General features: G+C 33.1%; 1 protein-coding gene across 2 annotated transcripts; it reads left to right on the top strand.

Moving 5' to 3' along the window:
- The first annotated feature begins 737 nt into the window (after window positions 1-737).
- On the top strand, window positions 738-26,312 carry Mapmodulin (acidic leucine-rich nuclear phosphoprotein 32 mapmodulin). 2 transcript variants are annotated; one of them, XM_075309775.1, is made up of 10 exons: window positions 738-1,021; window positions 1,857-2,010; window positions 2,099-2,232; window positions 19,490-19,653; window positions 19,713-19,925; window positions 19,989-20,065; window positions 23,087-23,488; window positions 23,569-23,654; window positions 23,724-23,877; window positions 25,978-26,312. In XM_075309775.1, the coding sequence occupies exons 3-10, from the start codon at window positions 2,185-2,187 to the stop codon at window positions 26,022-26,024; spliced, it is 1,191 nt and encodes a 396-aa protein (XP_075165890.1). In that variant the 5' UTR covers window positions 738-1,021; window positions 1,857-2,010; window positions 2,099-2,184; the 3' UTR covers window positions 26,025-26,312. The 2 variants fall into 2 exon arrangements, with proteins under 2 accessions (XP_075165890.1, XP_075165891.1); XM_075309776.1 differs by lacking the exon at window positions 23,087-23,488 and having other exon boundaries at window positions 746-1,021.
- The last annotated feature ends 1,205 nt before the right edge of the window (window positions 26,313-27,517 follow it).

Below are 27,517 nucleotides of genomic sequence, written 5' to 3'. Positions count from 1 at the left end.
TGAAAAAAATTTCGCTAGTTTTTCGCATTTTTTGCTTTTGTATGGAGTTTCAACGCGAAAACCGAACAGAGTACCGGCCTTAAACGAGTACTCTGCGTTCTTTTAGTCCTTCACGGCTTAGGGTATCCAGTGCTAAAAGTATACAGCCATACTATTGTATTTGTTTGTCACCGAAAAATGTTTCGCCTATTGCTATGGTTATGTTTATATATTAATGCGCCTTGCAGACTATTGAAGCTTATCCGGACGACAGTGGTCGTGTCAAACATATACCATATATTGGCCAGATTATAAGTTAAGTCCGAAGGCATAATCGATACTGCTACATGTTTATGGGATCGATAAGACATTTACCAATTGTTTTGTCATCAACGAATTGTCGTATCGATTGGACACACTGTAAGATTCTTTACAAACACAGACATTCCGTCCGAAAAAAACGTATAGTCTGTAAGAAGCATTTCCCATATATAAGTTCGCCTACAGCTATCGTTGTGCTTACACACTCAAATTGAACAATATCCCATATGATGTGAATCTAATTTATGACTTGCGCACATTACATTGTGCATAGCTGCCAGATAAGGCCTCGCTATGTAAGGCCCAAACTAAATCACTCTTTATGTTTCCATCCCACTATGGCGACGCGCGCATTTTCATTTCATATCATTTCAAACGCCATCGTATCATGTCATTCCCATGGAATTAATGAGAAACAAAGAGAATTTTGCGAAACACAAGAAACGAGACAAATTTAAAGTCAAAAAGAAAAAGACCGACACTACGACAAAACACAAAACACAGCGTTAATTTATTTGTGTGTTGAGAAGTGTTACAAAAGTCTCTGAAGGGTTTGTTTTCTTTTTTTTGGGGGAAAATTCCACCATTTTTGTTAAAGAAGAAAAATCAATTGCAACAAAATAATTATTGAGGTTTTTGTGAAGAATTTTCGCCACATATAAAAAAGCGATAACCATCAAAACCTAAGGAAGTCGTCGACTACCACTTTCAGATCTTCACTGTAAGTATTACACAAAAGCGATATAAATCCCTAATCAAGAAAAAAAAAAACGTTGGTGACGAGTAGGCTGAAAAGTGCAATGACAGGTATTGTGAAGAGATTTGAAATTAATTAAAAATTCATAATGATTTTCTTGAAAGAAATACTTGCAAAAAAAGCATGTGTGTGCCCGTGTGTGAAATGTTTTTTACGAAAATTTTTATATAGAAGCTGACCTGACTTGTCTCAGTTCATAATTTCCTCGGCTTTATTATGTTCCTCGTGGACTTTTTTTATGCATGTTGACAATAAAGAAATGGCGAAAAAACAAAGGAAAAATCTTCACGATATGTTCATTTTGGTATTAAAAAATGAACAGGCGGGCAGGCATTGAGACATTGAACTTGTGTAAAGAGTGCCGATGTGGGAAAAACTTTAATTTCTATTCATTTTATCTTATGCTATTGTTGTAAATACTACCAGCGCCCCCACCACGTAATCTTTGCAATCATTTTTGCTGAAGATTGGCCACTTATTAATTATTTCTCTAATATGGGGCTGGCTAACCATATCCAGCCAATACTTTTAGATCGCGGAGAGTGTTGGTCTTCCCAATCTATACTATAAGCTGGTTTTGGATATTCTGTATCAGGCCAACAGAAATCCATGTCTAGTCCAGCAGGCACATGTATGAAAAAAAGAACACTACAGCATTCTAATAAAGTCTGCCTCTCGAACAGGCGCTTGCTTGCCTTGTCTACACGCACTTTTCTCAATCGTCTAACACCACCACAAAAGCAACAGAATTTTGTTTTCTTCTACTACCACTTTATCTCATTGCTTTAATTTCTTCTAGCCCAATCGAACAAATCACACGTACGCAAAAGGCATATAGATAGTAGACCCCAAGCCAGAGAAGGAGATATCTGAAAGATTTTTTTGTTTTTGGTATTTTTAATTTTAATAAGGCCATACCAAAAAGGAAGCCATCAGCTTCGCAAGGATATTCTGTAAGTATTGATAGTAAAGTTAAGATATATAATTATTGGTGATATCTATGCATATGATTCGAAGATTAATTTTATGATTATATTTCAGTTATATTCAGGAAGGTGCATCCATCCTATCCTCTTATAAATTAGAGTAAATAACAGCGCAACAACAACAACAAACAAAACAACACAATGGAAAAGAGAATAGATTTGGAAAGACGCGCTCGCAAAGCCAATCAAGTAAGTTGTTTAATTATTTCGGAATATTTTTCGGGTAATCTGTTTTTTTTTGATTTTCATTTTGTGGTCAAGTCTATATTGATACGAAAATGTCATAAAACATTTGAAAAAAAAACCTTCAGCTATTTTGGGAACTAATGGGGTTAATAAATACAAATAATAGGGACCCTCTTTATCTAGACCAATACTCTGTAACTGAAATATATTTGCGAATTTTTGAACATATTTTAGTTTGTACATTTATATAAAACGTGGTGTAGTTTTTACCGTTTGCACAATTGATCAGTTAAACATCATTGCAGATTTTTCAACATGTAGAACTAGTCAGAGGAATTCAGCTTATGAATGTCATACTAGAACCACCGAGCTTCATACTAATTCTGATTTTTATACCATCCGCAATAGGATGAGGGTATACTAAGTATGTCATTGACCAACCTGGTGTAAGGATTCCTCTATAATCTAATCTATGTTATTCCGTTTATAACAGATCGAAATATTTTTCAATTTCAATTCATTAATATTGGTCTCCGAAAATATATATTCTGGGTCGTGGCGATCTAGCGATATCCACGCACGTCCGTCTGCTGCAACCATGCTAACTTCCGAACGAAACAAGATATAGACTTGGAGCTTGTCACAATTAGCTATTATTGAAGTAGTTCGGATGGTATTGCAATTGGGTCATATCCGACCCCACCTTGGTGCAATGGTTAGCATGCCCGCCTTGCATACACAAGGTCATGGGTTCGATTCCTGATTCGACCGAAAACCAAAAAGTTTTTCAGCAGAGTACTTTCAAAAAAGTCCTTCCATAGATGTTCTTTATGTTTTTAACTACACATGAAGTATTTTTAATTCAATTTTTTTATAACTCGCTTTTTCATATTTTTAGTGGGAAATTTTAACTTTTTTTGTTTCAAATAGGTTAAAAATAGAGAAAAATTACTCAAATGGTGCAACTTATTTAAATTTTGTCGAAAAAATGCTAAATCCATTCTAAAAAATTGCGAATTTTTGAAAATATTTGAGGTCAAACATTAAAAATTATAAAGATTATTTATTTTACAAAATTTTTTAATTTACATGCAAAACACTGAATTAGGATCACACTTTGTGAAGTGATGCAAATTCAGTATAGCGACTGTTAATATTGTGGACATCTGTCCTATGACAAGCCCATGTTAACTTCATCGCTTCTGCGGCAATTTCGCACCACTTCCGGATCCAAAAAGAACATTTCCATTACTATTTTGGCGATGCTTGTTTTGCTGGTTATATATAGCATCCATTTAAATCGATCCCCAGATTTTATTTCATATCGGTTCATTATTATAGAATCCTCTATATAAATCGATCAAGAATTTATGTGGCTTATAAAGGTATTTAATCTAAATATTTTATCTAACATGGACTCCACCTGGACCAAATTACAATTTCGAAAACAATGTTCAGAAGTTTTAAGATACTTTCACATGGGCAATTGTTACCACAACCCAAGTAATTAGATTATGGAAGACAGTCTTGTATGCAATCCATGATGGAAAGTGCATAAGATTCGACCGTATATACGATCTTTCTGGTGGCTACTATCTTCACGTTTACTCTGTTGAATCAACTAATTTTAGAACAATGTAATCAATTCGTTGCACGTTTTCCACGCAAATATTGAGATGATTTTAGAAAAATATCTTCATGTATATTTTCACCTTTCATCCAAACATAGTACCCCACCTAATGATGGGGTTTGTTCGTAATAACATATGTAATTTTTGATTGGTCTACAAATTCTATCATTCCATACTGGCGAAATTTATTATAATAACTATTGACACGTTCCGCTATCTCTGAGTTTGCAGGAACCAGGCATATATCTTATCCTTATTTTTATTAAAAATAATCGTGTATATTAATTTGTAATACTGGGAGCCAACGTGGTGCAATGGTTAGCATGCCCACAGGGTCGTGGGTGCAAACCCAGTTTCGACCAAACACAAAAAAGTTTTTCAGCGGTGGATATCCCACCTCAGTAATGCTGGTGACATTTCTGAGATTTTCAAAGCTCCTCTAAGTGGTATCACTGTAATGTGGAACGCCGTTCGGACTCGGCTATAAAAAGGAGATCCCTTGTCATTGAGTTTAACATAGAATCGGGTAGCATTCAGTGATAAGAGAGAAGTTCACCACTATGGTATCACAATGGACTGAATAGTCTAAGTGCCACTATATCTAACCTAACCTAACCTGATTTGTAATACTGTTATTTATTTCACGTAAGCAAAGTCGTGAAATAACAGATAACAAATGTATTCCATAAAAATTGATTTTTTCCATTTTTTGGCAATTTTAACACGTGCAGTTGTGACCCCATTAAATTATAGGCCTTTTCCATTTATTGCTCAATTGCTTGTTTTCTATATTTTTAGAATCACCATTTAGTTGTTTTAAATTAATAACGCTGTAGCAATAAGAGGTATAAAGGTCAAAAAACCGCCTTTCCAATTTTTTGTAAAAAAAAGTCGAAGTCGACATTTTGTGGTTTTGTGCCACTTTTTTGTCATTCTGTGACACTTTTTAATTACATTCATTTATACTGTAATATATTTTACACATTCGATCGAAAATAGCGGGAGATTACAGATATGAATGGAATCTTAACAAATAATTGAGTTTATGAGTTGAATATTATATTCGTTTTTTTTTTGTTATACCATAATATTATCAATCTATACTGTTGCCTCTTAAAAGTATACACGCACCATATTCCATAACAAAAAAAAAGGTTAATCTTCACAATATTAGATTTCAAAGATTAAATATCAACTAAATGGAGATTAATGTTAGACCCGTTAAGATCTAAATTAAAAAAAAATATTTCACCACGCTGTATAATACCCTGGTATAAATGCGTTTAATTGTTGAATTTTCTTTATGAAAAAATGTGCAACGTTTTGTGCGTTTTGTCACAGACCTTTTATGGCCTGTGACACTTTTTATGCCACTTTCTAGAAATTCTCAACGATAGCGCTGTATGTCCAGCTATTAGTGGTTAATTTTAATGCGATAATATATCTGACGTTTCAAGAAAATTGTCTACTTTTGAGAGGTGCCGGCTTTTAATCCATCAAGTCCATAAAGTCTTCTTTTTGTCCATTAAAAAAAACTTTGATATTGGAATTAGGAAATTTATATTTTGTTTTATTAAGACCTAAAATAATTTATGTATACCGATTTCATTCTCTTTACTAAAGGTCGTAAAATTCATTTTAGCCTTCTAAAGAAAATACTCCTTATTCCCTCTTTAACACACTCTTCTCAATATTTCAATATTTTTCTTCTGTACTAACTACCATGTATTGCATTCAAGGTGTAAGTAAGGTAGGTGGATGAGATGGATATTGGGGGGCAAAAACATTAACGCACCGAAGGCCCATTTGGAAAGCATTGACAGCGGGATATTGAAAGCAAAAACGTAAATGGGCTACTAGTATGATGTTTCTTGAAATGCATCAGCTAACTATTCGCTAAACTATACAGGCATATTGCAAACATGTTCATTTGGGAGGGGTGGATATATATTCATCACATAGACACTATCCTCTTTTGTATGGTGATATGTATGTTCATTTGCAACTTGTACCCATTCGCTTACGCTTACTGTGTGTTGGCATTCTCGTCTATGGCGGCTGATAGCTGCTATGTTGTGTCCATATTGTGTTATAGATACAATTTTGTTTCGCCTTACCCCTAAAGGAGTATGTTAAATACCTACGTATATACATTTATAATTACACATTGCGGGGCATGTCGGTTTGTATTTTCTTGCTTATCTGTCTTTGTTTTTCTTGTAAATGCAGCATGCTAAAGTTCGTTCTGGCTAAGAAGATGGAGTTTCTACCTTTTTACGCATTTGTGATCTATATAATGTATTCTCTTCTGTAAACCACCTCGATATATCGATTCAAACTTTGTACACTACTGTGGGAAAAAGTAAGGAATTTTCAATTTAAAGCTTCCGTTGTGTGGCGCACGATGAATTCCTTCTATCCTGCCAAACTGTTAATCGCCCTTATTCCTGAAGTCGCCGTCGCTTTTTGTCATCTCGTCATTCATTTTGTATTCCTGTAAAGTGACGACGACGATTATTTTTTGTACCAAGTACAATACTCGGTAATAAAATGCCGATATCATTAGAAAACAATCAGCTGATGTGCAAAAAATGAATTTTAATTTTTTCGGTTTAAAATATTTTTATTTCTAAAGTAATTCAGTCTGAAAATCAAGACAAATATTTAATTTGAAGACGGGAAAAGATGTATTCAAGGACAGTAAAAGCTTCCAAAACTATAAAAATGACGACGACGCTGAGATCAATGGCACAAGGATCATCGTGAAGGAAAACAATCAGCTGATGTGCAAGACTGAATTTTAATCATTTGCGCTTAAAATGCTGTTTGTTTGTAATCCAATTTTGACTTGGAAAATCAAAATAAATGATAAATTTAACTCGGGTAATGAGTTAAGTTTGGTCTTGAAGGGCTTCTATTAAAAATAAATGGAATTGAAAATCCACACGTTTACTTTAATTATGCAGTTTTGTTTTCTGTGATGACCATAACTACTATATATACAGATCTTTGTCAATTTAGTATAAATAGTGCATTTTTATACTAATAGATTTGTGATCGTGTTCAACTCCTTGATGTAGACCATGAATTCCGGAAAGAGTGGAAGCTGGAATAAATACCAGAACAATATAGATTTTTTTTTAAATAATAGTTACAGCTTTTCTACCATTTGTTACAATTTGTCTCTAAAGTCCAAAGGCATTGAACTACAAACCATTTGTTCCAATCGGTTTTAAATCGTTGGAGTCGTCTAGCTCATCTAATGACTGATCTCTACTTCCTTTTTTGACGGACGGAATTCCAATTAGTGGCTACAGACGAAAAGCGTCAGGAATAAGGGTGAATAAGCGATATTATTTGATGAGTGTATTGCATATTTTGCAATACGTCTAAAAATTCAACCAAAATCGTTCCGCAACCACCGTGTGACAATTCCTCACAACTCAAGAGATTACTCCAGGGAACACGTTTCGATTTGATTGAGGATATATAAGCTAAATCGATAATGGGTATACCGCAAAGGGACTATGTGCGAGGATTGGAAAAATAGTTGACACAAATAGATGATGGGAAAGAATTGATTTAGAAGAATAACGATTTTTCTTACAAACAAGTTCATCTCCTTTTTGCCCACAGTAGTAGGTATACCCATCGACACGAAATCAACCGCTAATATGGTAGCATTTTGGATGCCAGGGATAAATGTAGAAATTTTTATTTGATGGATGGATTGGTATAAAGGAAGATATTAGAATGGCGAAAGATTAATGCAAATATTGAAATTCTTTCAAACACCCCAAGAAAATGTTGCCTCAGAAGCAATCAAGCAAATTTGTAAGTGAAATTCAGATAAATGAAGTACTTCGAAAATGTTATTTGAGACAATCTCCTAATTTTTTTTTGCAAAAAAAAAAAAATGGTTTAACCGAAGAGTAATAGTTTTTGGATGGAAATCGAAGGCTTTGTTAATCCCAAAGGTTCTTTTTGTCAATGTGCTTAATTGTGTGAGACCGCTGTAACCCGTTGCCACTAACCTAACACATTTTGTTACAAAACAAAAAGTGGGTATAACCTAATTTAAACAACTACGACTATTATTATAGTACGTAGTCAAATTTGGCCTCTATTACCTGATGAGCTGATAACATCAATATTGTTTATTCTTAGGTAATTAGGGTAAACCAACCCATCTGAACGGAAAACGGAACTTTTCGTATATTCCCTGAGTCCCAAATGAGCATATGGAAAATGTTTCCACCTTCATCTGCTGAAATCTTGCTAACTTACGACCGAAACAAGCTTCGGCTTGAAATTTGCACAACTAGTTATTATTAATGTAGGTGCGGTGGCATGAAAATTGGTTATATCCCTCATATAAATCGATACTCATATTTGACTTCGATTAGTTAAAATTCGACATGTAAATAGTTATATGTATATAGTCGCCATATAAACCGATCTCCAGATTTTATTTCTGGAGTCTCTTGGATGGACAAAGATTACTCGATGCGGTTGAAAGTTGGTACGATGATGCCAAAATATACCATGTAACAACCATGTAAAAATTGGTCCATATTGATTCATAATTATATAACCCCCATATAGCCCGATTTCCCAATTTCTGGCGCGCAAAATTGTGTTCATTGCGGTCCATAATTATATCGGTAACTCTTCATCACAAGCGATGAGACCCGAATTGAGTACACATACGAATTTCTTGGAAGATTATATCTCATACAGTTTCCACAGTTTAGCCCGATATTTCGGTCTAATCGATATTAAATAAAGAACATAATTTTTTGGTACACAGAAAAAAATATCACCAAAATATTTCCAATTAAAAAGTTAATTGAAGTTGAAATTTTTTTCAATTAATAAATTAATTGATACAATTAACTTTTTAATCATGATAGAAACATTAAGTTAATTAAGTCAATGATTGAAAATTTTTAAATTTTTAATTAAAAAATGAATTGATACAATTAACTTTTTAATCAAATTCGGAAGACTAATTCAGTTAAAAAAGCGCTGATTTTTTTAAAATTTTTAATTAAAAATTTATTTCAAACAATCATTTGTTAATCCAAATAAAAACTCTAAGCCAATTCAGAAAGTAATTAAAAATAGTTACCTTTTTTAATTAATAAATTAATTGAGTTTTGCAATCACCATCAATTAAATTTTTAATTGAATCAATTAAAAAATTAATTGAAATTTGCTGAAAAAATCAATTAATTTTTTAATCAAGAATTTTTTCTATGCCCAATTAAAACTGTGATTGATACTATCATTTTCGTGATTGAAGACATTTCAATTAAAAAATTAATTGGATCAATTAATTTGGTGATTGAATCAGAAAAAAAAATTTTTGTGTGTACCAACTACTATGCAACAATTTCGGGCTTTTTGTAGACCAACGATGGTGCAGGAGGGTTTAGTCACACTTGATTCTCGAAATCACCCTTCATGACATTTGAAATATTTTCGCTTTCTAATAAAAAAACAGATTTAATATCTCCAACACAGGAGATAACAGGCGTATCAAAGGGGAAAAAAGAAATAAATGACATAGTTGAACCTTCCCGCAAAAACAAAACTTGTTTCGGCGTTACAGCCCAATGTATAATATATACACATACACACCGCACACATGCATTTCAAACACTTTTTTCGGGATGCACGATATTCCCACGTCGACAGTATATTATCGATTTGTCTCAATTGAAATCATCTCATAGCAACAAAAAAGCGCAACATAAACATTCAGGCTGACATTGTGTGGCAGTGGTTTATATATGCGCAAGGTTTGTTTTTGTCAAAGAATACCCAAAATTTTTTATTAAGAAATTACTAAAAAGATACTATATGCTCCCCATTAGAAACAATGTGGAACCGGTATACATGCGTTACTTATCTACCACAACTTTGGTGGCAAACCTCAATAGAAATTTTCAATTGATGATAAGAAAGACAACCACCACTGTCATGCAATGCAATGGACATGTGTATGGCAAAAACTTGCAAGTTATGAGAAAGTTTTTAAAGATTATGTTTTTTACATAGTCATTTTTCATAACCGCAAGGAACAGAGATTTCATTAAAAATAACAACTAGTTGTCAATTTAAACTCTTCTTCCAATGGCCCTTCCCTACATCCAAACGACCCATTGATCATTTACGTCTCTTGTGAAAAAAAAAATTATTGAGAGATGTAATTGTAAACAATAAATGTGTGCGTATGTGTTGTTATTGTAATATGGTTGCCTTTTTTTAATTCATGTGGATTAAAAGAATTAATATTTCCATAGCTATTCTTAAACGTTTCAGTTTTAAAATCATTGCCACATTGTTTCACTTCGATTTCTCTCCCTCTCACTCTCTCTTAATTGCACTTGGTTGTGTGTTTGTTGAAACACATTGACAGCAACAGAGAGACTACCATATTCCTTCTCAGATGTTTCGTAGTCAACACACAACAATAACAACCACTTCTTGCAAAAGGGTAGGGGTGCCTCCCCTACATTTGTCATTAAATTTTCAGATTACATCATATGAATTTTAATTGATTAAAATTCCATATTCAGCTAAAGTTTCAGCTCAACTAATCACGTTTATTGAATTTTCCTCATTACGTTTTTGCATTGTTGTAAGAAAACACATTGCTTTCTTTCTTTAATTCTTTGTTTGCTTCATTGATGATTGAAAAAAAATGTAGATGCAAATTTTTTTAGTCTTCAATATTTCACGCGTTCACACCAAGACAACACAACTCGCAATATGGCGGCCGGCTGTTTTATGAACGCTTGCTAAAATGCGACTAGCTTCATCTTTGTTTCGCACTTTCGGTTTATAGTCAATCGTAACAAGAGTGAGCAACAAGGTATTTTGATTTCTCGTTTGTGTGGCGTTCTGATACCATTTGTTTCTTGGCAATTCCAATGTTTCTCTATGACATCAATTCAAGTGCATACCAAGCGGTATATCCATTCCATACGTTGCTATTGGACAATCTTATTTTCACAATATGATGATGATGATGGTTTGATTATTTTCCCCTTGTTGCTCTATCCAATGCATTGTTGTGCTGTTGTTTTTGTTTTTCGATTGCTTTCTCAAATTCATCTGATATAGGGGGCATTGTTACACTTTAAAAAATATTTTTTTTTTTTTTTTTTTTTTTTTTTTTTTTTTTTTTTTTTTTTTTTTTTTTTTTTGAATGGTCATTGCATTGATTAAAGGTGAATCAATTTTGATGTCGCTTTTACAGTTTTCCCAGCTGTTTTGTACGCAAATGAGGCATAAAGATTTAATAACACAAAATAGTTCAGAATTTCTTAAAATTTGTAAATTTTAGCATTATACGCCCACATACTCCACCGTAGCGAAATTTTTATTAATATTTAGATTAACAACATTTAGAGCACTTGGCTGCTCTAAATGTTGTCCGATGCATCGCATCATTAAGAAGTGCTAACGAGAAAAATAACAACCAAGCTATTGGGTTGGTAGTCGTTTTAAACTACATTTCCATTCGTTTAATAGCTGTGTTGTTTTCTTTGCAGCTAACAATCAATACATCGTTAAATAAACAACGAAAATGTTGTGGTTGTTTATTTTCTGAAATGCATTGACGTTATCTACAGAAAGTTTCATTCATGCAAAATACTATTTTTATAGATTTGTTCTTAAGCCTAAAAGTGTCATTTTTGGTTTTGGGAAAATAATGTTAGAGGAATTGTGGTGGTTTGTTCATCAGTTTGCGTTTGCATTAGAAACTGATTCGAAATAGCTCAAAGAAAAATTAGTTTGGGACTAGAGTTGGGTGATCCCGGCTCACTAAAGTGATGGGTCTTTTCAGATCCGCTCCTAAAAAGGAACTAGTTCCATCATTTAGTTCCACAGTTCCTTTTGGATCCGGATAAGGAAAGTGCTTAAAGAATACCATATATTTACATTTTCTTTTAGCTCCACAAGAAAATAAAACGCATGAACACTAAATTTAAGTAAAACATAAAAGTTCACAATAATTTAATCAAATTTCTTGAACATTAATTTGTATAATAAAGATTTTGGGACTAAAATTAGATAATGGTATAACTCTGTAGAAAAATTTTCAGAGATCAATACTAATACAAAGATCTACATTTATTTAGAAATATCGTGTTTAATTTTTTTCATAGAGAAAATCGAAAGTTACTATGTAAAAAAATATTTTGCCGACTTTAGACCAAAAGAGTTCGCCTTCCGTTTATGATATGTTTCTATTGCGTAAAATATTCATCCGCATTGGACAGGTTTGGCTGATTTAAATAATTTTTGTAAAGCATGTTGGTATTAATATTTAGGTTGGAACAGTTTCGATATCTTCATTAAGGATCTAGCAACTTCAATTTAAGTGAGAGCTGTTGTCATAAAGAGCGGAAGAAATGGAATGAGTACACAACGAAATGAATATAAGAAACTGAGGAGCTGAAAGAGTAAATGCATCGGATCCAGTTCATTTAGTTCCAGCCACGGAATAGTTCCAAAGAGCTAGTTCGCTCCGGAACTACCCAACTCTGGAAAATAGTTTCTTTAATGATATATGTAGGTTACTTTTAATAGGGGGAAAAATGGATCCCTTTTCTAATACAAAAAGAGTTTTCTGCAGTATTTAAAAAAGCCAAAGGTTCTAAGCCGTTCTAAGAATTTCGTCGGGCGGAACTGCCTTAAATGGTCTCAAATTAAAGGGATTTTTTATATAGATTGAAAATATCGCCCATTTTTCTCTTCCGGCTATGTGTATTTCATTTAAATTGGCAAACAATTTCCGATTTTCCAAGCTGTTTTTGGGCTATTCTTTCATTCCACCGCTTTTGGTGGCAGGGTTGCCAAGCCCAACACAGCTTAAACAACAATTCTCAATCATTACTTGACCCAAACGTTAGTGCAAACAATTTTTGCGCAGACAACGTTAACAATGCCATTGTCACAAAGAAATACGGAATCCCACTACTGATTTGATTAGTTTATATTAGATCTGTTCGCGTACTTTTCCCGTAAAAAACAAGTAAGGAAAGTCTAAAGTCGGGCGGGGCCAACTATATTATGCCCTGCAACACTTTGTAAATCCACATTTTCGATACTATATGAAATCCGTCAAATGTGTTGGGTGCTATATATAAAAGTTTTTGTCCCAAATACATACATTTAAATCTGACTCCATCTGAACAAAATTTATAATCTATAGACTTAAAATTTAAGTCGGCTAATGCCCTGGGATGGTACACTATGTTAGTAAAAAAATATGGAAAACATTTTAATCTAAACCAATTTTGAGGCAACTTCGCAAAAGTGTATTTATGATTTATGATTTATCTGTTTATGGATATTAATTAGAAATAAAGGAAAATTTGAGTCACTTTTACAAGTTTTCGACTTAGCAGTGGCGATTTAATAAGGAAAATATGGGTATTTTGGCCATTTTTGCCCAAATCGGAAAAACATATATATATGGAAGCTATATAGAAATCTGAACCGATTTCAAATTTGACATGCATACTTAGTATTTTAATTCTACTCCCTGTGCAAAATTTCACGTAAAACGGACTACAACTTTGTCCTCTGTGGTTATATGACGCAAAATCAAGCGAAAGATATATATGGGAGCTATATCTAAATCTGAACCGATTTCAATAAAATTTAGCACACTTGACTACACTACTAATTGTACTCCTGGTGCAAAATTTCAAAAACTCTGTCTTCTGGGTCCATATAAGTGCATATCGGGCGAAAGATATATATATGGGAGCTATATCTAAATCTGAGCCGATTTCTCAATAGGGTTCTATTCTGATCCAAAACGGGAACTTGTGCCAAATTTGAAGGCGATTGGACGTAAACTGCGACCTAGACTTTGTTCACAAAAATATGTTCACAGACAGACGGACATGGCTAGATCGATTCAGGGACTCACCCTGAGTATTATTGCCAAAGACACCATGTGTCTATCTCGTCTACTTCTGGGTGTTGCAAACATATACACTAACTTATAATACCCTGTTCCACAGTGTGGCGCAGGGTATAAATATCCAGTAGAAACTAGCTAGAGAGTAAGCGTGTATTTTACTCTCTTTGTTTAAAATTGCTGGAAAGTAAGCGAACGGAATCCTATAACAATTTCCAAATTCAAAATTTAAGATTCTAAAACATTAAAAACAAAAATAACCCTGTTTTTTTTTTAACTTCCAATTGTAGTTGCGGAACATGTACATTCGTGCTTTGTTTGTCATCAAAAACCAGCTGGCAACGTATGCTAAGGTTTGCAAGGTTTTACTGGGAAAAAATCTCTAGCAAAAACTTGCAATTTCTCTTACTGATAACTGCTAAATGTAGTCTCTCTCTGGCTCTCTTTTGCTGGCTTTTTGGTGTAAACGAATGACTTCCAGTAAAAATTTGTGATAATTATGTATAAAAAATTATCGGGTTCTCGGACGGAGCTATTGCCAGCCAAGAGAAACTTTACAAAACTGTCTTATCGACACACAAACAAAAACTCCACTAGAGATACATTCGTTATCTACTGCGATGTTCCCACTCACTCATTTTCCTCATACGTTTGTCCAAAACGTTTCACAGTTCACACCGAGTTGAGATGTTTTTGTTCACATTCTAAAATTGACGTGTTTTTGAGGAAAATTGTATTTTGAATCTGATTTTTTATATGGGGAAAACGTCTCGTTTGTAATGCTTGAGCCCTTAAAATGGGCTCAAGGAATTCTTGAGACTGGAAAAAGGGAACGATCGCCGGATGAGCGCCATCCTCCAAAAGGGATCAAAGATCGTTTGCCTCAGTTGCTAAAGACAGCCTTGTGATGGCTATCATTAATAAAGGAGCATTGGACGGTATGGTTCCAAAGCAAAAATGGGGGGAAATTGAGAATGCTCTGTCTGTCGTCTACACACAGGTGCTGGAAAAATTTCCCGGCCCAGATCCTCGACACCAAGAGGCTGGTTGGTATCAAGGACGATTTAAGCTAGTCGCATTTGAGGACCAGAGGTCTATAGAATGTTTTAAAGCTGCTCTGATACTAATTGGTGAAGTTTGGGAAGGAGCTGCTCTAGAGTTAGTCGAGAAGAAAGACATATCGGCTAGACCTAGAGCACATGAGTGGATAACTGCAAACCCTTCTGACCCTGAATCTATTTTAAATAGACTGAAACGATGCAATCCAGATCTTCCAACAGCTGATTGGAAGGTTGGCCGTTTGGATGAAGTGGATGGACCAAGACGGCATGCAGTGTTTATATTGAACACTCAGTCTTTGCCACATCTAGCAAAGTCCTAGGGCCGTGTATGCTATGGCTTTCATTATATCCAAATGAAGGTATATAAAAACGATCAGCTAAAGGATTCAGAAATGGACAAGCCTCTGTCTGAATCAGAAGTAAGCGGATCCTCTTGCGAAGTCGAGGGAGATACCAAAGTTGAAGACATGGATAGACACCGTATGCGAGAGGAGGTTTTTATTGCCTCAGAACTCACCAAAGTTGAACCTATGGTTATTGCGAGAGTCACCGAGATCTCTGAAGAGAACATTCTTGATGACTCGATTGAAGCGGCTGATGTGACGGTTGTTGAAAATCTCGATGGTCCTACGGATCCTCCAGATAAATCTTCATCATTGTAAGGCTGCATGTGCTGCCTTAAAAGTTCTCCTGATGAAAGGCGACATAGATATAGTTCTTATTCAAGAACCATATGTTTATAGAAACAAACTATGTGAATTAAGTACTCCGGGGTTCAAACTATTGCAGTATACTGGTAATGATTAATTCACATCCAAAACACTGATTTCGGATCATACCTTAAGAAGTGAGACAAGCTCAGTGCAACGGCTGTTGAAATGGTGGACACCCATCCTATGATAAGCCCATGTTAAATTCATCGCTTATGCGCCAATTTTGCACCACTTCTGGATTCAAAAAGAACGTTTCCTCTACTTTTTTGTTAAGGGAGCTTATCTTTAATATTATTAGAGCCGGTTTCTTAATGTGTTTGTATTATTTATCGTGTCGATAAAATAGCTGATCCCATAAAAAAAAAAATACTAACCGGTGATCTATCTTCCGGTTAAGTATTAAATTGGCCATTAGATTTTTTACAAGCACTATAAAATCAAAAGAAAACGATGATAGAATTCCAATGGGGTCTTTAACATACCTAATGTGATACATTTTTTTTGCGATAAGTCATTATACCCTAAACCACATAGTGGTCAGGGTATAATAAATTTGATCGGCCAAAAAATGTGCCTACCAGAAATATTGATTTTAGACCCCATAAAATATATACCGATCGACTCAGAATCACCTCCTGAGTCGATCTAGCGCTTGGTGTCCGTCCGTTCGTCTGTACATGTATTTTTTTTTTTTTGTTCACAGGATTCCGGTCGCAATTATTAACCGATTTGGATGAAATTTGGCACAGGGTGTTTTTTGGGCACAAGGACGAACGCTATTGAATTGGAAGAAATCGGATCAAATTTAGATATAGTTCCCATATATATGTATCGCCCTATTTTGAAAAATTTGCCCCTAATAACCTTATTTTTGACCATAGGGGCCTCATTAATTAACTGATCGTACTCAAATTTTACTCAAAGTGACCTTCTGTTGTATCAATCATACGTGCAAAATATTATACAAATTAGTTCAGATTTAGATATAGGTCCCATATAAAGGGTGGTTAAAATATCAAGGGCCGATGTTGATTTTGAATAAAACACAAACTATTTAGGAAATTATTGTAATTTTATTTTATTATGATATATTGGTATTACTCAATTATGTATGGAACAAAGTATCGAACAAATGGGCGCCGCGACCTCGGTGGCACGCCTTCATCCGATGGTCCAAATTTTCGATGACGCTGCGGCATAATGGAGATTCTATGCCGTTAATGTGCCGAATAATCTCATCCTTTAGCTCTTGAATTGTTGCTGGCTTATCGACGTACACCTTTTCTTTCAAATAACCCCAAAGGAAAAAGTCCAACGGTGTCAAATCACATGATCTTGGCGGCCAATTGACATCGCCATTACGTGAGATAACACGGCCATTGAATTTGTTGCGCAAAAGAGCTATTGTTTCGTTAGCTGTGTGGCAAGTAGCACCGTCCTGCTGAAACCACATATCGTCCACATCCATATCTTCCAATTCGGGTCATAAAAAGTTCGTTATCATCTCACGATAGCGAACACCATTCACAGTAACTGCCTGACCGGCCTCATTTTGGAAAAATACGCCCCGATGATGCCGTCAGCCCATAAACCGCACCAAACAGTCACTCTTTGTGGGTGCATTGGTTTTTCGACAATCACTCTTGGATTCTCATTCGCCCAAATGCGGCAATTCTGTTTATTGACGAATCCACTGACGTGAAAATGTGCCTCATCACTGAAGATCATTTTCTTCGAAAATTGATCATCCATTGTTGCCATTTCTTGGAACCATTTAACACGTCGTTGGATTGTGTATCTCTCCGTGGTTCAAATTGAGTAAGTCTGAAATAGAGAAGCGTCAAATAAAATTCGGAAAAAAACTTGGCGTATAGGTGTGGTTCACATTCAACATCGGCCCTTACAATTAACCCACCCTTTATATGCATCGCTCGATTTTGTCATATTTGGCCATAATACTCTTATTTTAACCTATGTTATTCAAATTTTGATGTACTAGCTGATCGTATTTTGACTTACATGTAGCTCTTACATAAATCTATTGCCCTATTTGCAGAAATTTGGATTTATCACCCACAACTAATTGACCAATTTCCTCTTTCTTAATAATGAACTCAATATTAGTGGCATACTAACTCATTTGGTGCAAAATAACTATAGCTCCTAATGTTAGACATTTCTGCTCAGATTGTGACAAGACACCCATAAACATGTACCCCCCTTTATGTTCTCCAAAACCTATACCAATGATACCCCAAAAATGCTTATGTTTACTAATTCAGTAGGGGTGGTTTAGGGTATGATATAGTCGGTCCCGCCTGACTTTCTACTTTACTCACTTGTTTTTATATTAGGTTAGGTTAGGTGGCAGCCCGATGTATCAGGCTCACTTAGACTATTCAGTCCATTGTGATAGCACAGTGGTGAACTTCTCTCTTGTCACTGAGTTCTGTCCGTTTCCATATTAAGCTCAATGACAAGGGGCCTCCTTTCTATAGCCGAGTCCGAACATTGCAGTGAAACCACTTAGAGAAGCTTTGAAACCCTCAGAAATGTCACCATCATTACTGAGGTGGGATAATATATATATATTCCTGAGATTCCTAGGAGGAACATAGGGCCGTAACAAATGCATTCCATTTTGTTCTGTCATTGGCTAAGTTTTTTTAGTTCTCGCCATGTGTTTCCCGCATCGTGTATTTCGGCATCTACTAGTCTTCTCCACGTGTTCGCTGGTCTACCTCTTCTTTGGCTTCCCTGTGGATTCCAGTCAAGTGCTGTTCTTGTTATGTCATCGTGCGGCTTCCTTAAGGTATGCCCGATCCACATCCATTTTCTTCTTCGAATTTCCAATAATGCAGATTGCTGCTTGGTGGTACGCCATAGTTCTTCGTTTGTGATAGTATTTGGCCAAAATATTCGTACTATTTTCCTTAGGCAGCGATTAATAAATACTTGAATAGCCTGTAGACCTTTGATTGCGGAATTCCATGTCTCACAGCCATACAGTATTACTAATTTTATGCTTGCGTTGAAGATTTTAATTTTCGTGGTTAGTAAAGCATATTCTGAATATGTCAAATTTATTGTGGCTTTAAATATCGTTTCTATGACAATTAAGAAAATGTTTATGGTTTGTAGTACGACTGCAAAGAATAATTGATGATGGATCCCATGAGAGCGCAGTTGAAATAAGTATGTAATTGCTCTTGGGGACTGATTGTTCCAGTTCTTTGGAATTAGTGAGTTAGATTGGAATTAGTAATTTAGCAGATATCGACTATAAAAATTCTTTGTATATTAAAGAAGTTACGAAAATATACACAGACCATGATGCCAAATCAAAAATTATTTTAGAAAACATCCAAAAACGGATAATATTACAGTTAAAACTAATATTCTAAAATTAAAGAAATTTTATAATACAAAATTCTTAGATCCCCATTACTTAAAAACCAATGATCATATACATTATTTTGATATTGTAAATGAATTTGAAGATATAATTAAAAAGTAAGACGATTTTATAAAAACAAATTTAAAGAGCATTTGTTTTCCAAATTGGTTTGAATTCGCTAAATATATTTTTATTTTACCTCATAGCGGCATTAATTTTTTAAGTTTTTTTGGTATAAGTTAATAAAAAGAATGTGCCACTTTTCAAAAATAATTGTGCCACTTGTTTTTGACATTTGCCACTTTTTGAAAATTTCCAACGGTAACGCTGGTTGGCGGGTCATGACAATTCGTTTGTAACAATGACTAATTTCCTAAACGACGCAATGTAAACTTTAATAAATCCAGCTGAAGCCCAGATTAGCTTCCATATGTATAATATACATATTGCAAATTGTATACCATATATATTCATTCCACTTATATAAAATGTGAATTTGTTTTTACTTCCAGATTACAGATTTAAATTTGGACAATTGTCGGAGTACAAGTATCGTTGGCCTTACAGATGAATATACGGCATTGGAATCATTAAGTTTAATTAATGTTGGCCTAACAACCTTAAAAGGTTTTCCAAAATTGCCCAATTTAAAGAAATTGGAATTGTCAGATAACAGGTATGTTTAGAGTATAATGTACAATAAAGAATGTTTCTTCATAATTTTACTACTTTCAGAATATCCAATGGCCTACACTATTTGAATACCAGCCCAAAATTGCAATATTTAAATTTATCTGGTAACAAAATTAAAGATCTTGAAGCCTTAAAACCGTTGGCAGAATTCAAACAGTTAGCTATTTTGGATCTATTCAATAATGAAGCAACACAAATTGAAAACTACCGTGAAAAAATCTTTGAAATGGTGCCTTCATTACAGTTTTTGGATGGGTATGTTTCAGATATAAAAATCTCCATAATCATTTATTCATTAAACTCTTTTTTTTTGTGTAGCTTTGATTGTAATGATGTGGAAGCACCCTCAGAAGGAGACGATGAGGAAGAAAATGGCAATTATTCCGAAGATGATGGTGAGTATATTTTAATGTTTTTGTATGGAGGAAATATAGGTATTATAGATATAAAAATATATAGACATAGTATCTAGTTTATCAGAAAGCAATGAAAAACATTTCAAACTTGTTACGAATTACCGACTGAAGAGCATGTGTATCCGTTTATGTCACCAAAATGAGTAGCTTTTGCCAAAAATTGATCAATAATTTACGTCGATTTTTTTTTAATTGTTTGAGTTTCTCGACATTTACATAGCGTAGATAACGAACATATTAGGGGGGAAGCGCAGTTTTTTGACCGAAGAGGATGTTCGGATTTTCATCATTCAATAATTTGATATCTGTCAATACAAAAGATTTTTTTAGAAGAAAATGGTGAAGTCCACAATTTTAGCATATTTGGATAGCTAATGCATTTGTTTTATTGAATAACCTAATATTTGGTCTTAGGGGTTAGGTTAGGTTAGGTGGCAGCCCAATGTATCAGGCTCACTTAGACTATTCAGTCCATTGTGATACCACATTGGTGAACTTCTCTCTTATCACTGAGTGCTGCCCGATTCCATGTTAAGCTCAATGACAAGGGACCTCTTTTTTATAGCCGAGTCCGAACGGCGTTCCACATTGCAGTGAAACCACTTAGAGAACACCAAAAAGTTTTTCACCAAAGAACACCAAAGCTTTGAAACCCTCAGAAATGTCACCAGCATTACTAGGGTGGGATAATCCACAGCTGAAAAACTTTTTGGTGTTCGGTCGAAACAGGAATCGAACCCACGGCCTTGTGTATGCGAGGCGGGCATGCTAACCATTGCACCACGGTGGCTCCCACCGAGGTCTTGTGTTGTAATATATCCGGCTGGTGAGTCCTTCTCTGTAGCTGGTTAAATCCCTCTGCATTCACCCCGCCATGGTCCGAATCATGGTGTGTACGCTGTCCCTGCGTCATGGGGTCGAGGCCCTCACAGTCGGAAGGGGCGGGAAATTGGGCGATGGGACCGTTCGAAAGAAAAAAACTCCAGCTTATTTTTCTTTTCTGCCACAAAAGAATAATGGGATAAATAGTTCTATCTTTCAAGTAAAAAAAAAAATAAATAAATAAAAATGTATCTCTTTTTCATTATGGGTTTTCAACGAGCTTTCTTAAAATCAACGATAAACTACAAAAAGTTTCGGCTTCGTTTAATCAAAATCATGAGGAGGGAGACCGATTCTTGGGCGATTTTAATTTTTTTGCAGAATACCGAAGCCGATTGTTCGGTTGAGCTGTAATGAATTCAATGATTTGGCTGCACAAAAGGGAACTCTCTCCATTCTACTTCCTGCTTTCTTTAGAAGAAGCCAAGATAAAAATCGTGACATGTGCAGGTGATGCAGAAAGTCCCGACATCAAAGGGAAAAGTGTTGTACAAAGGTCATGGGTTCAATTTTAGTTTCGACCGAACAACAACAATTTTTCTAGTGGTGGTATAATTGGTGGTAAAAAATGGGAAGCGACGATACTTTTGCGACTTAATACTTTTTAAATTTCTGTGTCATTTTTATTTAGTTCCTTTAATATCCATTAGGTTTTGTTAGTACATTTTGATGCATAATCCCATTACGATAACCGATGTAATCAATACTATAGTTGTTACTACAGTTGCCTCTTATACAGTATTTACTAACGGACATTTGATCCGCCTAAAAATATGCAGCAAAGAAAATGTCCTGTAGAGCTAAGCTACATATCCGAATTGCCAAGTTCAAAGAATGATTTTCAAATGAATAAACAATTATTACAAGATTAGATCAAGTTTTTAAATGCCATTTCACAATTGTATATAAAAAACTAAGACAAGTTTATTTATTTCATATTTTTTAAAAAAGTATCCCTTTTTAAAAGCCAACTATTATTGCGAGTGACACTTTTTGTGTCACCTTTTGAGAAGTTCTATGGCAACGATCCCTAGCACCACACTAAATTCCGTAATTTTTGGACAGATTACAGTACTATTTTCAAATTGGAGACATTTTTAGCATTTTTTTTTTGAGAAATGTGGCGTCTTAAGTGAATTTGTTGTCTTATATTTTGGGTGTTATGTGAGGCTAGTGACCAAATTTTTGGGCATTTATTCTATACCATTGTGAAATCGCCTTTTTAAAATTAGATTTAAATTAATCGAACTGTTCGTGGAGGAGTAAACCTGTTTACCTACTTTGTGTGCTTTTAGGCGGTACACGTATCATGTCGAAAATATAATATTGGACGTGTCAACTTGATTATATCGCATCCATAATTTTAACGCTATTTCTGATCAAAAGATAACACAAAATTCCTGAAGGTGACTCAAATTTAAAAAGTATGGTATTTAGTGGCACAACAAAAACGTGATATAAAATTGTCATCGTAAATTTGCCACTAAAGGCATAACGGTAACAATGATTTGGACTATCCCCAAAAGTATTCTATTAAAGTGCACATTTTTAAATCCAAATGTCTAAACACACTTCAGAAATCATGATCAAGTTGAACTTTTAATTAAACCTAGGGGTTTTCTTTTAATGTTCAAATTCGACTAAACAAATTTTGAATTAAACCAAAATCGATTTTTATATTGACCAAAGTCGACGGATCGACTTTTATTGTTGACCAAAATCGACTAGTGAACTTTTAAGTAGAGATGTAAAAGTCGTTAGTCGATCTATCGACTTTTTTAGACATTTCAAATTCGTCTAAACATAAGTCGAAAATGGACCTTTTGTAATCTTTAAATTCGATTCGAATTTCGAATTTGAACAAAATCGACTAATCGTCTTTTATTGTTAACAAAAAATCAATACTTAACAATCTAAATATTATGTTTGGCAAAAAAAAACGCTTCGGTCGAGCTAAGTGTTCGACTGCAGTGATGGTAGTTTTCGAAACTGTTGTTGTTATTACTACACATTTATAAGATTGTTTTGGTTTACAATTCATAATTGCCACCATCATCATCATCATCTTTGTCATCTGCATTTGGCACACCAAACACCACCACATACACTCTATTTCAGATAAACAAAATGCATTCAATGTAAATGGTTTAGAGATTGATTTGGATGAATTAGAGGCTTTTGAGAAGCGTGTCAAAGCGAAACGTGAGGCGGCTCTAAAACAACAAGAACAAATCACAAAAGACTGTAAAACAACGACTAAGCAAACGACAAAAACCACAGAGACGAATTCAGTCGAAACAGAAGATATCGATGATCTTGATGAGTATTTGAAGACATTACAACTAAAAGAGGTGGAAACACGCCAAAAACAACAACAGGAACAAGAAACGCAACAACTTTCTTCTTCTGTAACTACTATAGTCGACCCGTCCTCCTCCAATAGCCAAAATTCTCCATTGAATTTCGCAATTTTATTATATTGGTTTTTAGCAATACTAAATTTGGCAAGTGCCACTTTTTGTAAGCATCATTCCAAATTGCATAAAACATTTGAAAATTAATCGTTACATTTTCTTTTATTTTTCTAATACTCATTACAGATTCCGAAGGAGAAAGCGGTGATGATGAGGATGGAGAAGGTGGTACTGATGGCAGCGTGAGTACAAATGATGTCTCATTATCCGAGGTAAGAAAATAATTTACATTTTGGAAATATTTGATAAGAATTTCGTTTTGGTTTTCTTTTATATTTTAGGTGTACAATGATGATTTAGAAGAAGATGAGGGTGAATGGGATGAAGAAAATGCTGAAAATGAGGAAGACGATGATGAAGATAGCGATGAAGATGATGAAGCTAATGATTCAGCTGTAAATACCGATAAAGCAGCTGAAGATAATACCGCTGCTGGTAAGTAAGACCCCAAGTGGACATGTATTGATTTTGCTGTTACTTTTGAAACTATAGTCATTGTGTCACGGTGGTTCCACCTATCAAGGCGCACTCAAATCCTCATTTACTCTCATGAACGAATATAAGACAAATTTTAACATCTTACTTTTGTGAAAATTTGGAGAAAATTTTACCAAAAAACTACCAAACAAAAAAATGTTGTTTTGGAAAATTTTATTTCTATAGAAAATTTTGTCAAAATTTTATTTCTATAGAAAATTTTGCCAAAATTTTATTTCTATAAAAAATTTTGTCAAAATTTTATTTCTATAGAAAATTTGGTCAACATTTTATTTCTATAGAAAATTTTGTCAAAATTTTATTTCTATAGAAAATTTTGTCAAAATTTTATTTCTATGGAAAATTTTTGCAAAGTTTTATTTCTATAAAAAATTCTTGTAAAGTTTTATTTTCATAGAAATTTTTGTGACAATTTTATTTCTAAAGATTTTTTTTTTAACTTTTATTTCTATTAAAAATTTTTCAAAATTATATTTTATTAAGAATTTCGTCAAAATTTTAGTTCTTTACAAAATTTTGTCAAAATTTTATTTCTATAGAAAATTTTGTCAAAAGTTTATTTCTTTACAAAATTTTGTCAAAATTTTATTTCTATAGAAAATTTTGTCAAAATTTTTGTAGAAAATTTTGTCTCAATGTTATTTCTATTGAAAATTTTTTCAAAATTTTATTTCTATAGAAAATTTTGTCAAAATTTTATTTCTATAGAAAATTTTGTCAAAATTTTATTTCTATAGAAAATTTTGTCAAAATTTTATTTCTATAGAAAATTTTGTCAAAATTTTATTTCTATAGAAAATTTTGTCAAAATTTTATTTCTATAGAAAATTTTGTCAATATTTTATTTCTATAGAAAATTTTGTCAAAATTTTATTTCTATAGAAAATTTTGTCAAAATTTTATTTCTATGGAAAATTTTGTCAAAATTTTATTTCTATAGAAAATTTTGTCAAAATTTTATTTCTATGGAAAATTTTGTCAAAATTTTATTTCTATCGAAAATTTTGTTTCTATAAAAAATTCTTGTAAAGTTTTATTTCCATAGAAATTTTTGTGACAATTTTATTTCTAATTTTTTTTTTTTAACTTTTATTTCTATTAAAAATTTTTCAAATTTTTATTTCTATTAAGAATTTCGTCAAAATTTTAGTTTTTTACAAAATTTTGTCAAAATTTTATTTCTATAGAAAATGTTGCCAAATTTTATTTCTATAGAAAATTTTGTCAAAATTTTATTTCTATAGAAAATTTTGTCAAAATTTTATTTCTATGGAAAATTTGGTCAAAATTTTATTTCTATTGAAAATTTTGTCAAAATTTTATTTCTATAAAAAATTCTTGTAAAGTTTTATTTCCATAGAAATTTTTGTGAGAATTTTAGTTCTAATTTTTTTTAACTTTTATTTCTATTAAAAATTTTTCAAATTTTTATTTCTATTAAGAATTTCGTCAAAATTTTAGTTCTTTACAAAATTTTGTCAAAATTTTATTTCTATAGAAAATGTTGCCAAATTTTATTTCTATAGAAAATTTTGTCAAAATTTTATTTCTATAGAAAATTTTTTCAAAATTTTATTTCTATAGAAGATTTTGTCAAAATTTTATTTCTATAGAAAATAGAAGTACCTCTTAGTCAGAGAGAAATATTTTGCAAAACCTCAAGAATTCTACCAATCTACCAAATAGTAAAATACTACTAAAAATGTTGGTTCAACTTATACATATTAAAGAATCGACTTAAAACATGCCCCTGAGCAGTATTAATAAAGGCACCGCGGGTTAATCTCACGTTTCTACCGATTCTTTCATATGTATAAGTTGAACCAACATTTTTAGTAGCCTATTTTTTACAAAAGGTTGCAATCTGATCACCAGTCATCAAATAGTTGAAAATTCGATTTTGTTCAAAATAATTATAAAACTTGTGAGACAACTACAACCAAAAGATAATTTCATTATATTTATTATATTAAAATAATATTTCAACAATAACAAATGCCTTAAATATTTTGTTTTTGTTTTTTTATTCCTTTACAGCCGATGAAAGTCAGTCACGGGGCAAGAAAAGAAAGCATGAAGGTTAAATCATCACAAGAAACAAACAGAAATTTTACCAAACCATCATCATCTCTCTTTGCACTTCGGTTATCATCCCGTTTCTTTTCATGTGTGTTTTATTATTATTATATTATTAAATCGTTTTTATATTAATGGATCATAATTTTACTTTAAATTTAAAAGAAAAGAAAATATTTGCAAACTTTGTTCGTTTAAGTAAAAGCTGAAAATCCGCAACAACAAAACAAATCAAATTAATATTTAAGTCAACCACATCAACAACAATAACAACAATAAAACTCTACAAAAACAAAGTGGAACCATGAACAAGTTACAACAAAAACAAAAACAACAAACCAATCCAAAACACCAAACAACAAAATTTCTAGAGAAAAACTAAATAAGAGAACGAGAAATTAAGGATTTCATTTACAATTAAAAACAAAAATATTACAAAACAAAAGTTGAAAAAATATAGCATAAAAATATTTACAACTTTACAAAAAATGTCTTTGGAAACACAAACAAAACAACAACATCCGCCGCAGTTAGCCAGAATTATGAATGTTTTTTTTTTGGGAAATATTATTTAATGGTTATACTAAAATCGCTTTTCTCAAATCTTTAATTGTTACCTTGATTGTGATACTTAAGGGGAATATAGCAACGAGGAGAAGGTGCAGCCGGAAACAAATGAAAAGATACAATTTAAAATTTTTCGGCAAAGATGAAATTAAAACAAAACTGTCAGTCTAATCTAATTCCAAGGATATTTCACCAAACGTTTAATTTAATTGAGCTTGAGAGTTTGAAACCTACAAATGGTAGTAATCAATGTTACAAGTCAATTGAATAGTCCCTAGTCTGAGACATAGATATATTGCACTACTGGAACATGTATTTTATTTTTAGTCTGACCTAAAAAGACGTTTGAATGCTTACAGCAATCTAATCATTAGTTTATGATTTATAGCATTTTCAGTAAATCAGCATTTGATATTTAAGAGATATAATTGTACACAATTAATGCTTCTATCGTAATATATATTTTTAATTTAGAATATTGGTGAAAACCCCGAACATATTACCCACCTTATGTCATGGTCTCTTTTCTCCAAAGAATACTCTTTGGAAAGAAATTTTCATCGAATTACGAGGCAACTAGGGCTGTCATTCGGGATCAATTTTTAAAAATCCCGGGACTCGATATTTCAAAATATAGAATTCCCGGGATTTTTTTTTCGGGACCCCGAAATTTTCGGGATTCTTTAAATATTTTAAGTGATAACAATCTACAGCGCCAAAAAATTGTTGTAAATTAAGCCAATTTAGTTTAATTCAATTTTATTAAAAGGACATAAGAGGAAATTAAAAAGCCATTTCAAATTGCTATCACATTTAACGACCAACTGAACAACATGACGAAAAGAAATACAAAAAATGATGATAAAAATGATTTAAAAAGCATTTCGTATCGCTATCTTACTCATAAAAAAATGTTAAGGATTTTTGATTAGAT

The sequence above is a fragment of the Haematobia irritans genome, chromosome 5 (genome assembly GCF_050003625.1).
Source record: "Haematobia irritans isolate KBUSLIRL chromosome 5, ASM5000362v1, whole genome shotgun sequence".
NCBI lineage: Eukaryota > Metazoa > Arthropoda > Insecta > Diptera > Muscidae > Haematobia > Haematobia irritans.
The sequence above is the reverse complement of the archived record's forward strand: the minus strand, read 5'-3'. Positions and strand labels throughout refer to the sequence as shown.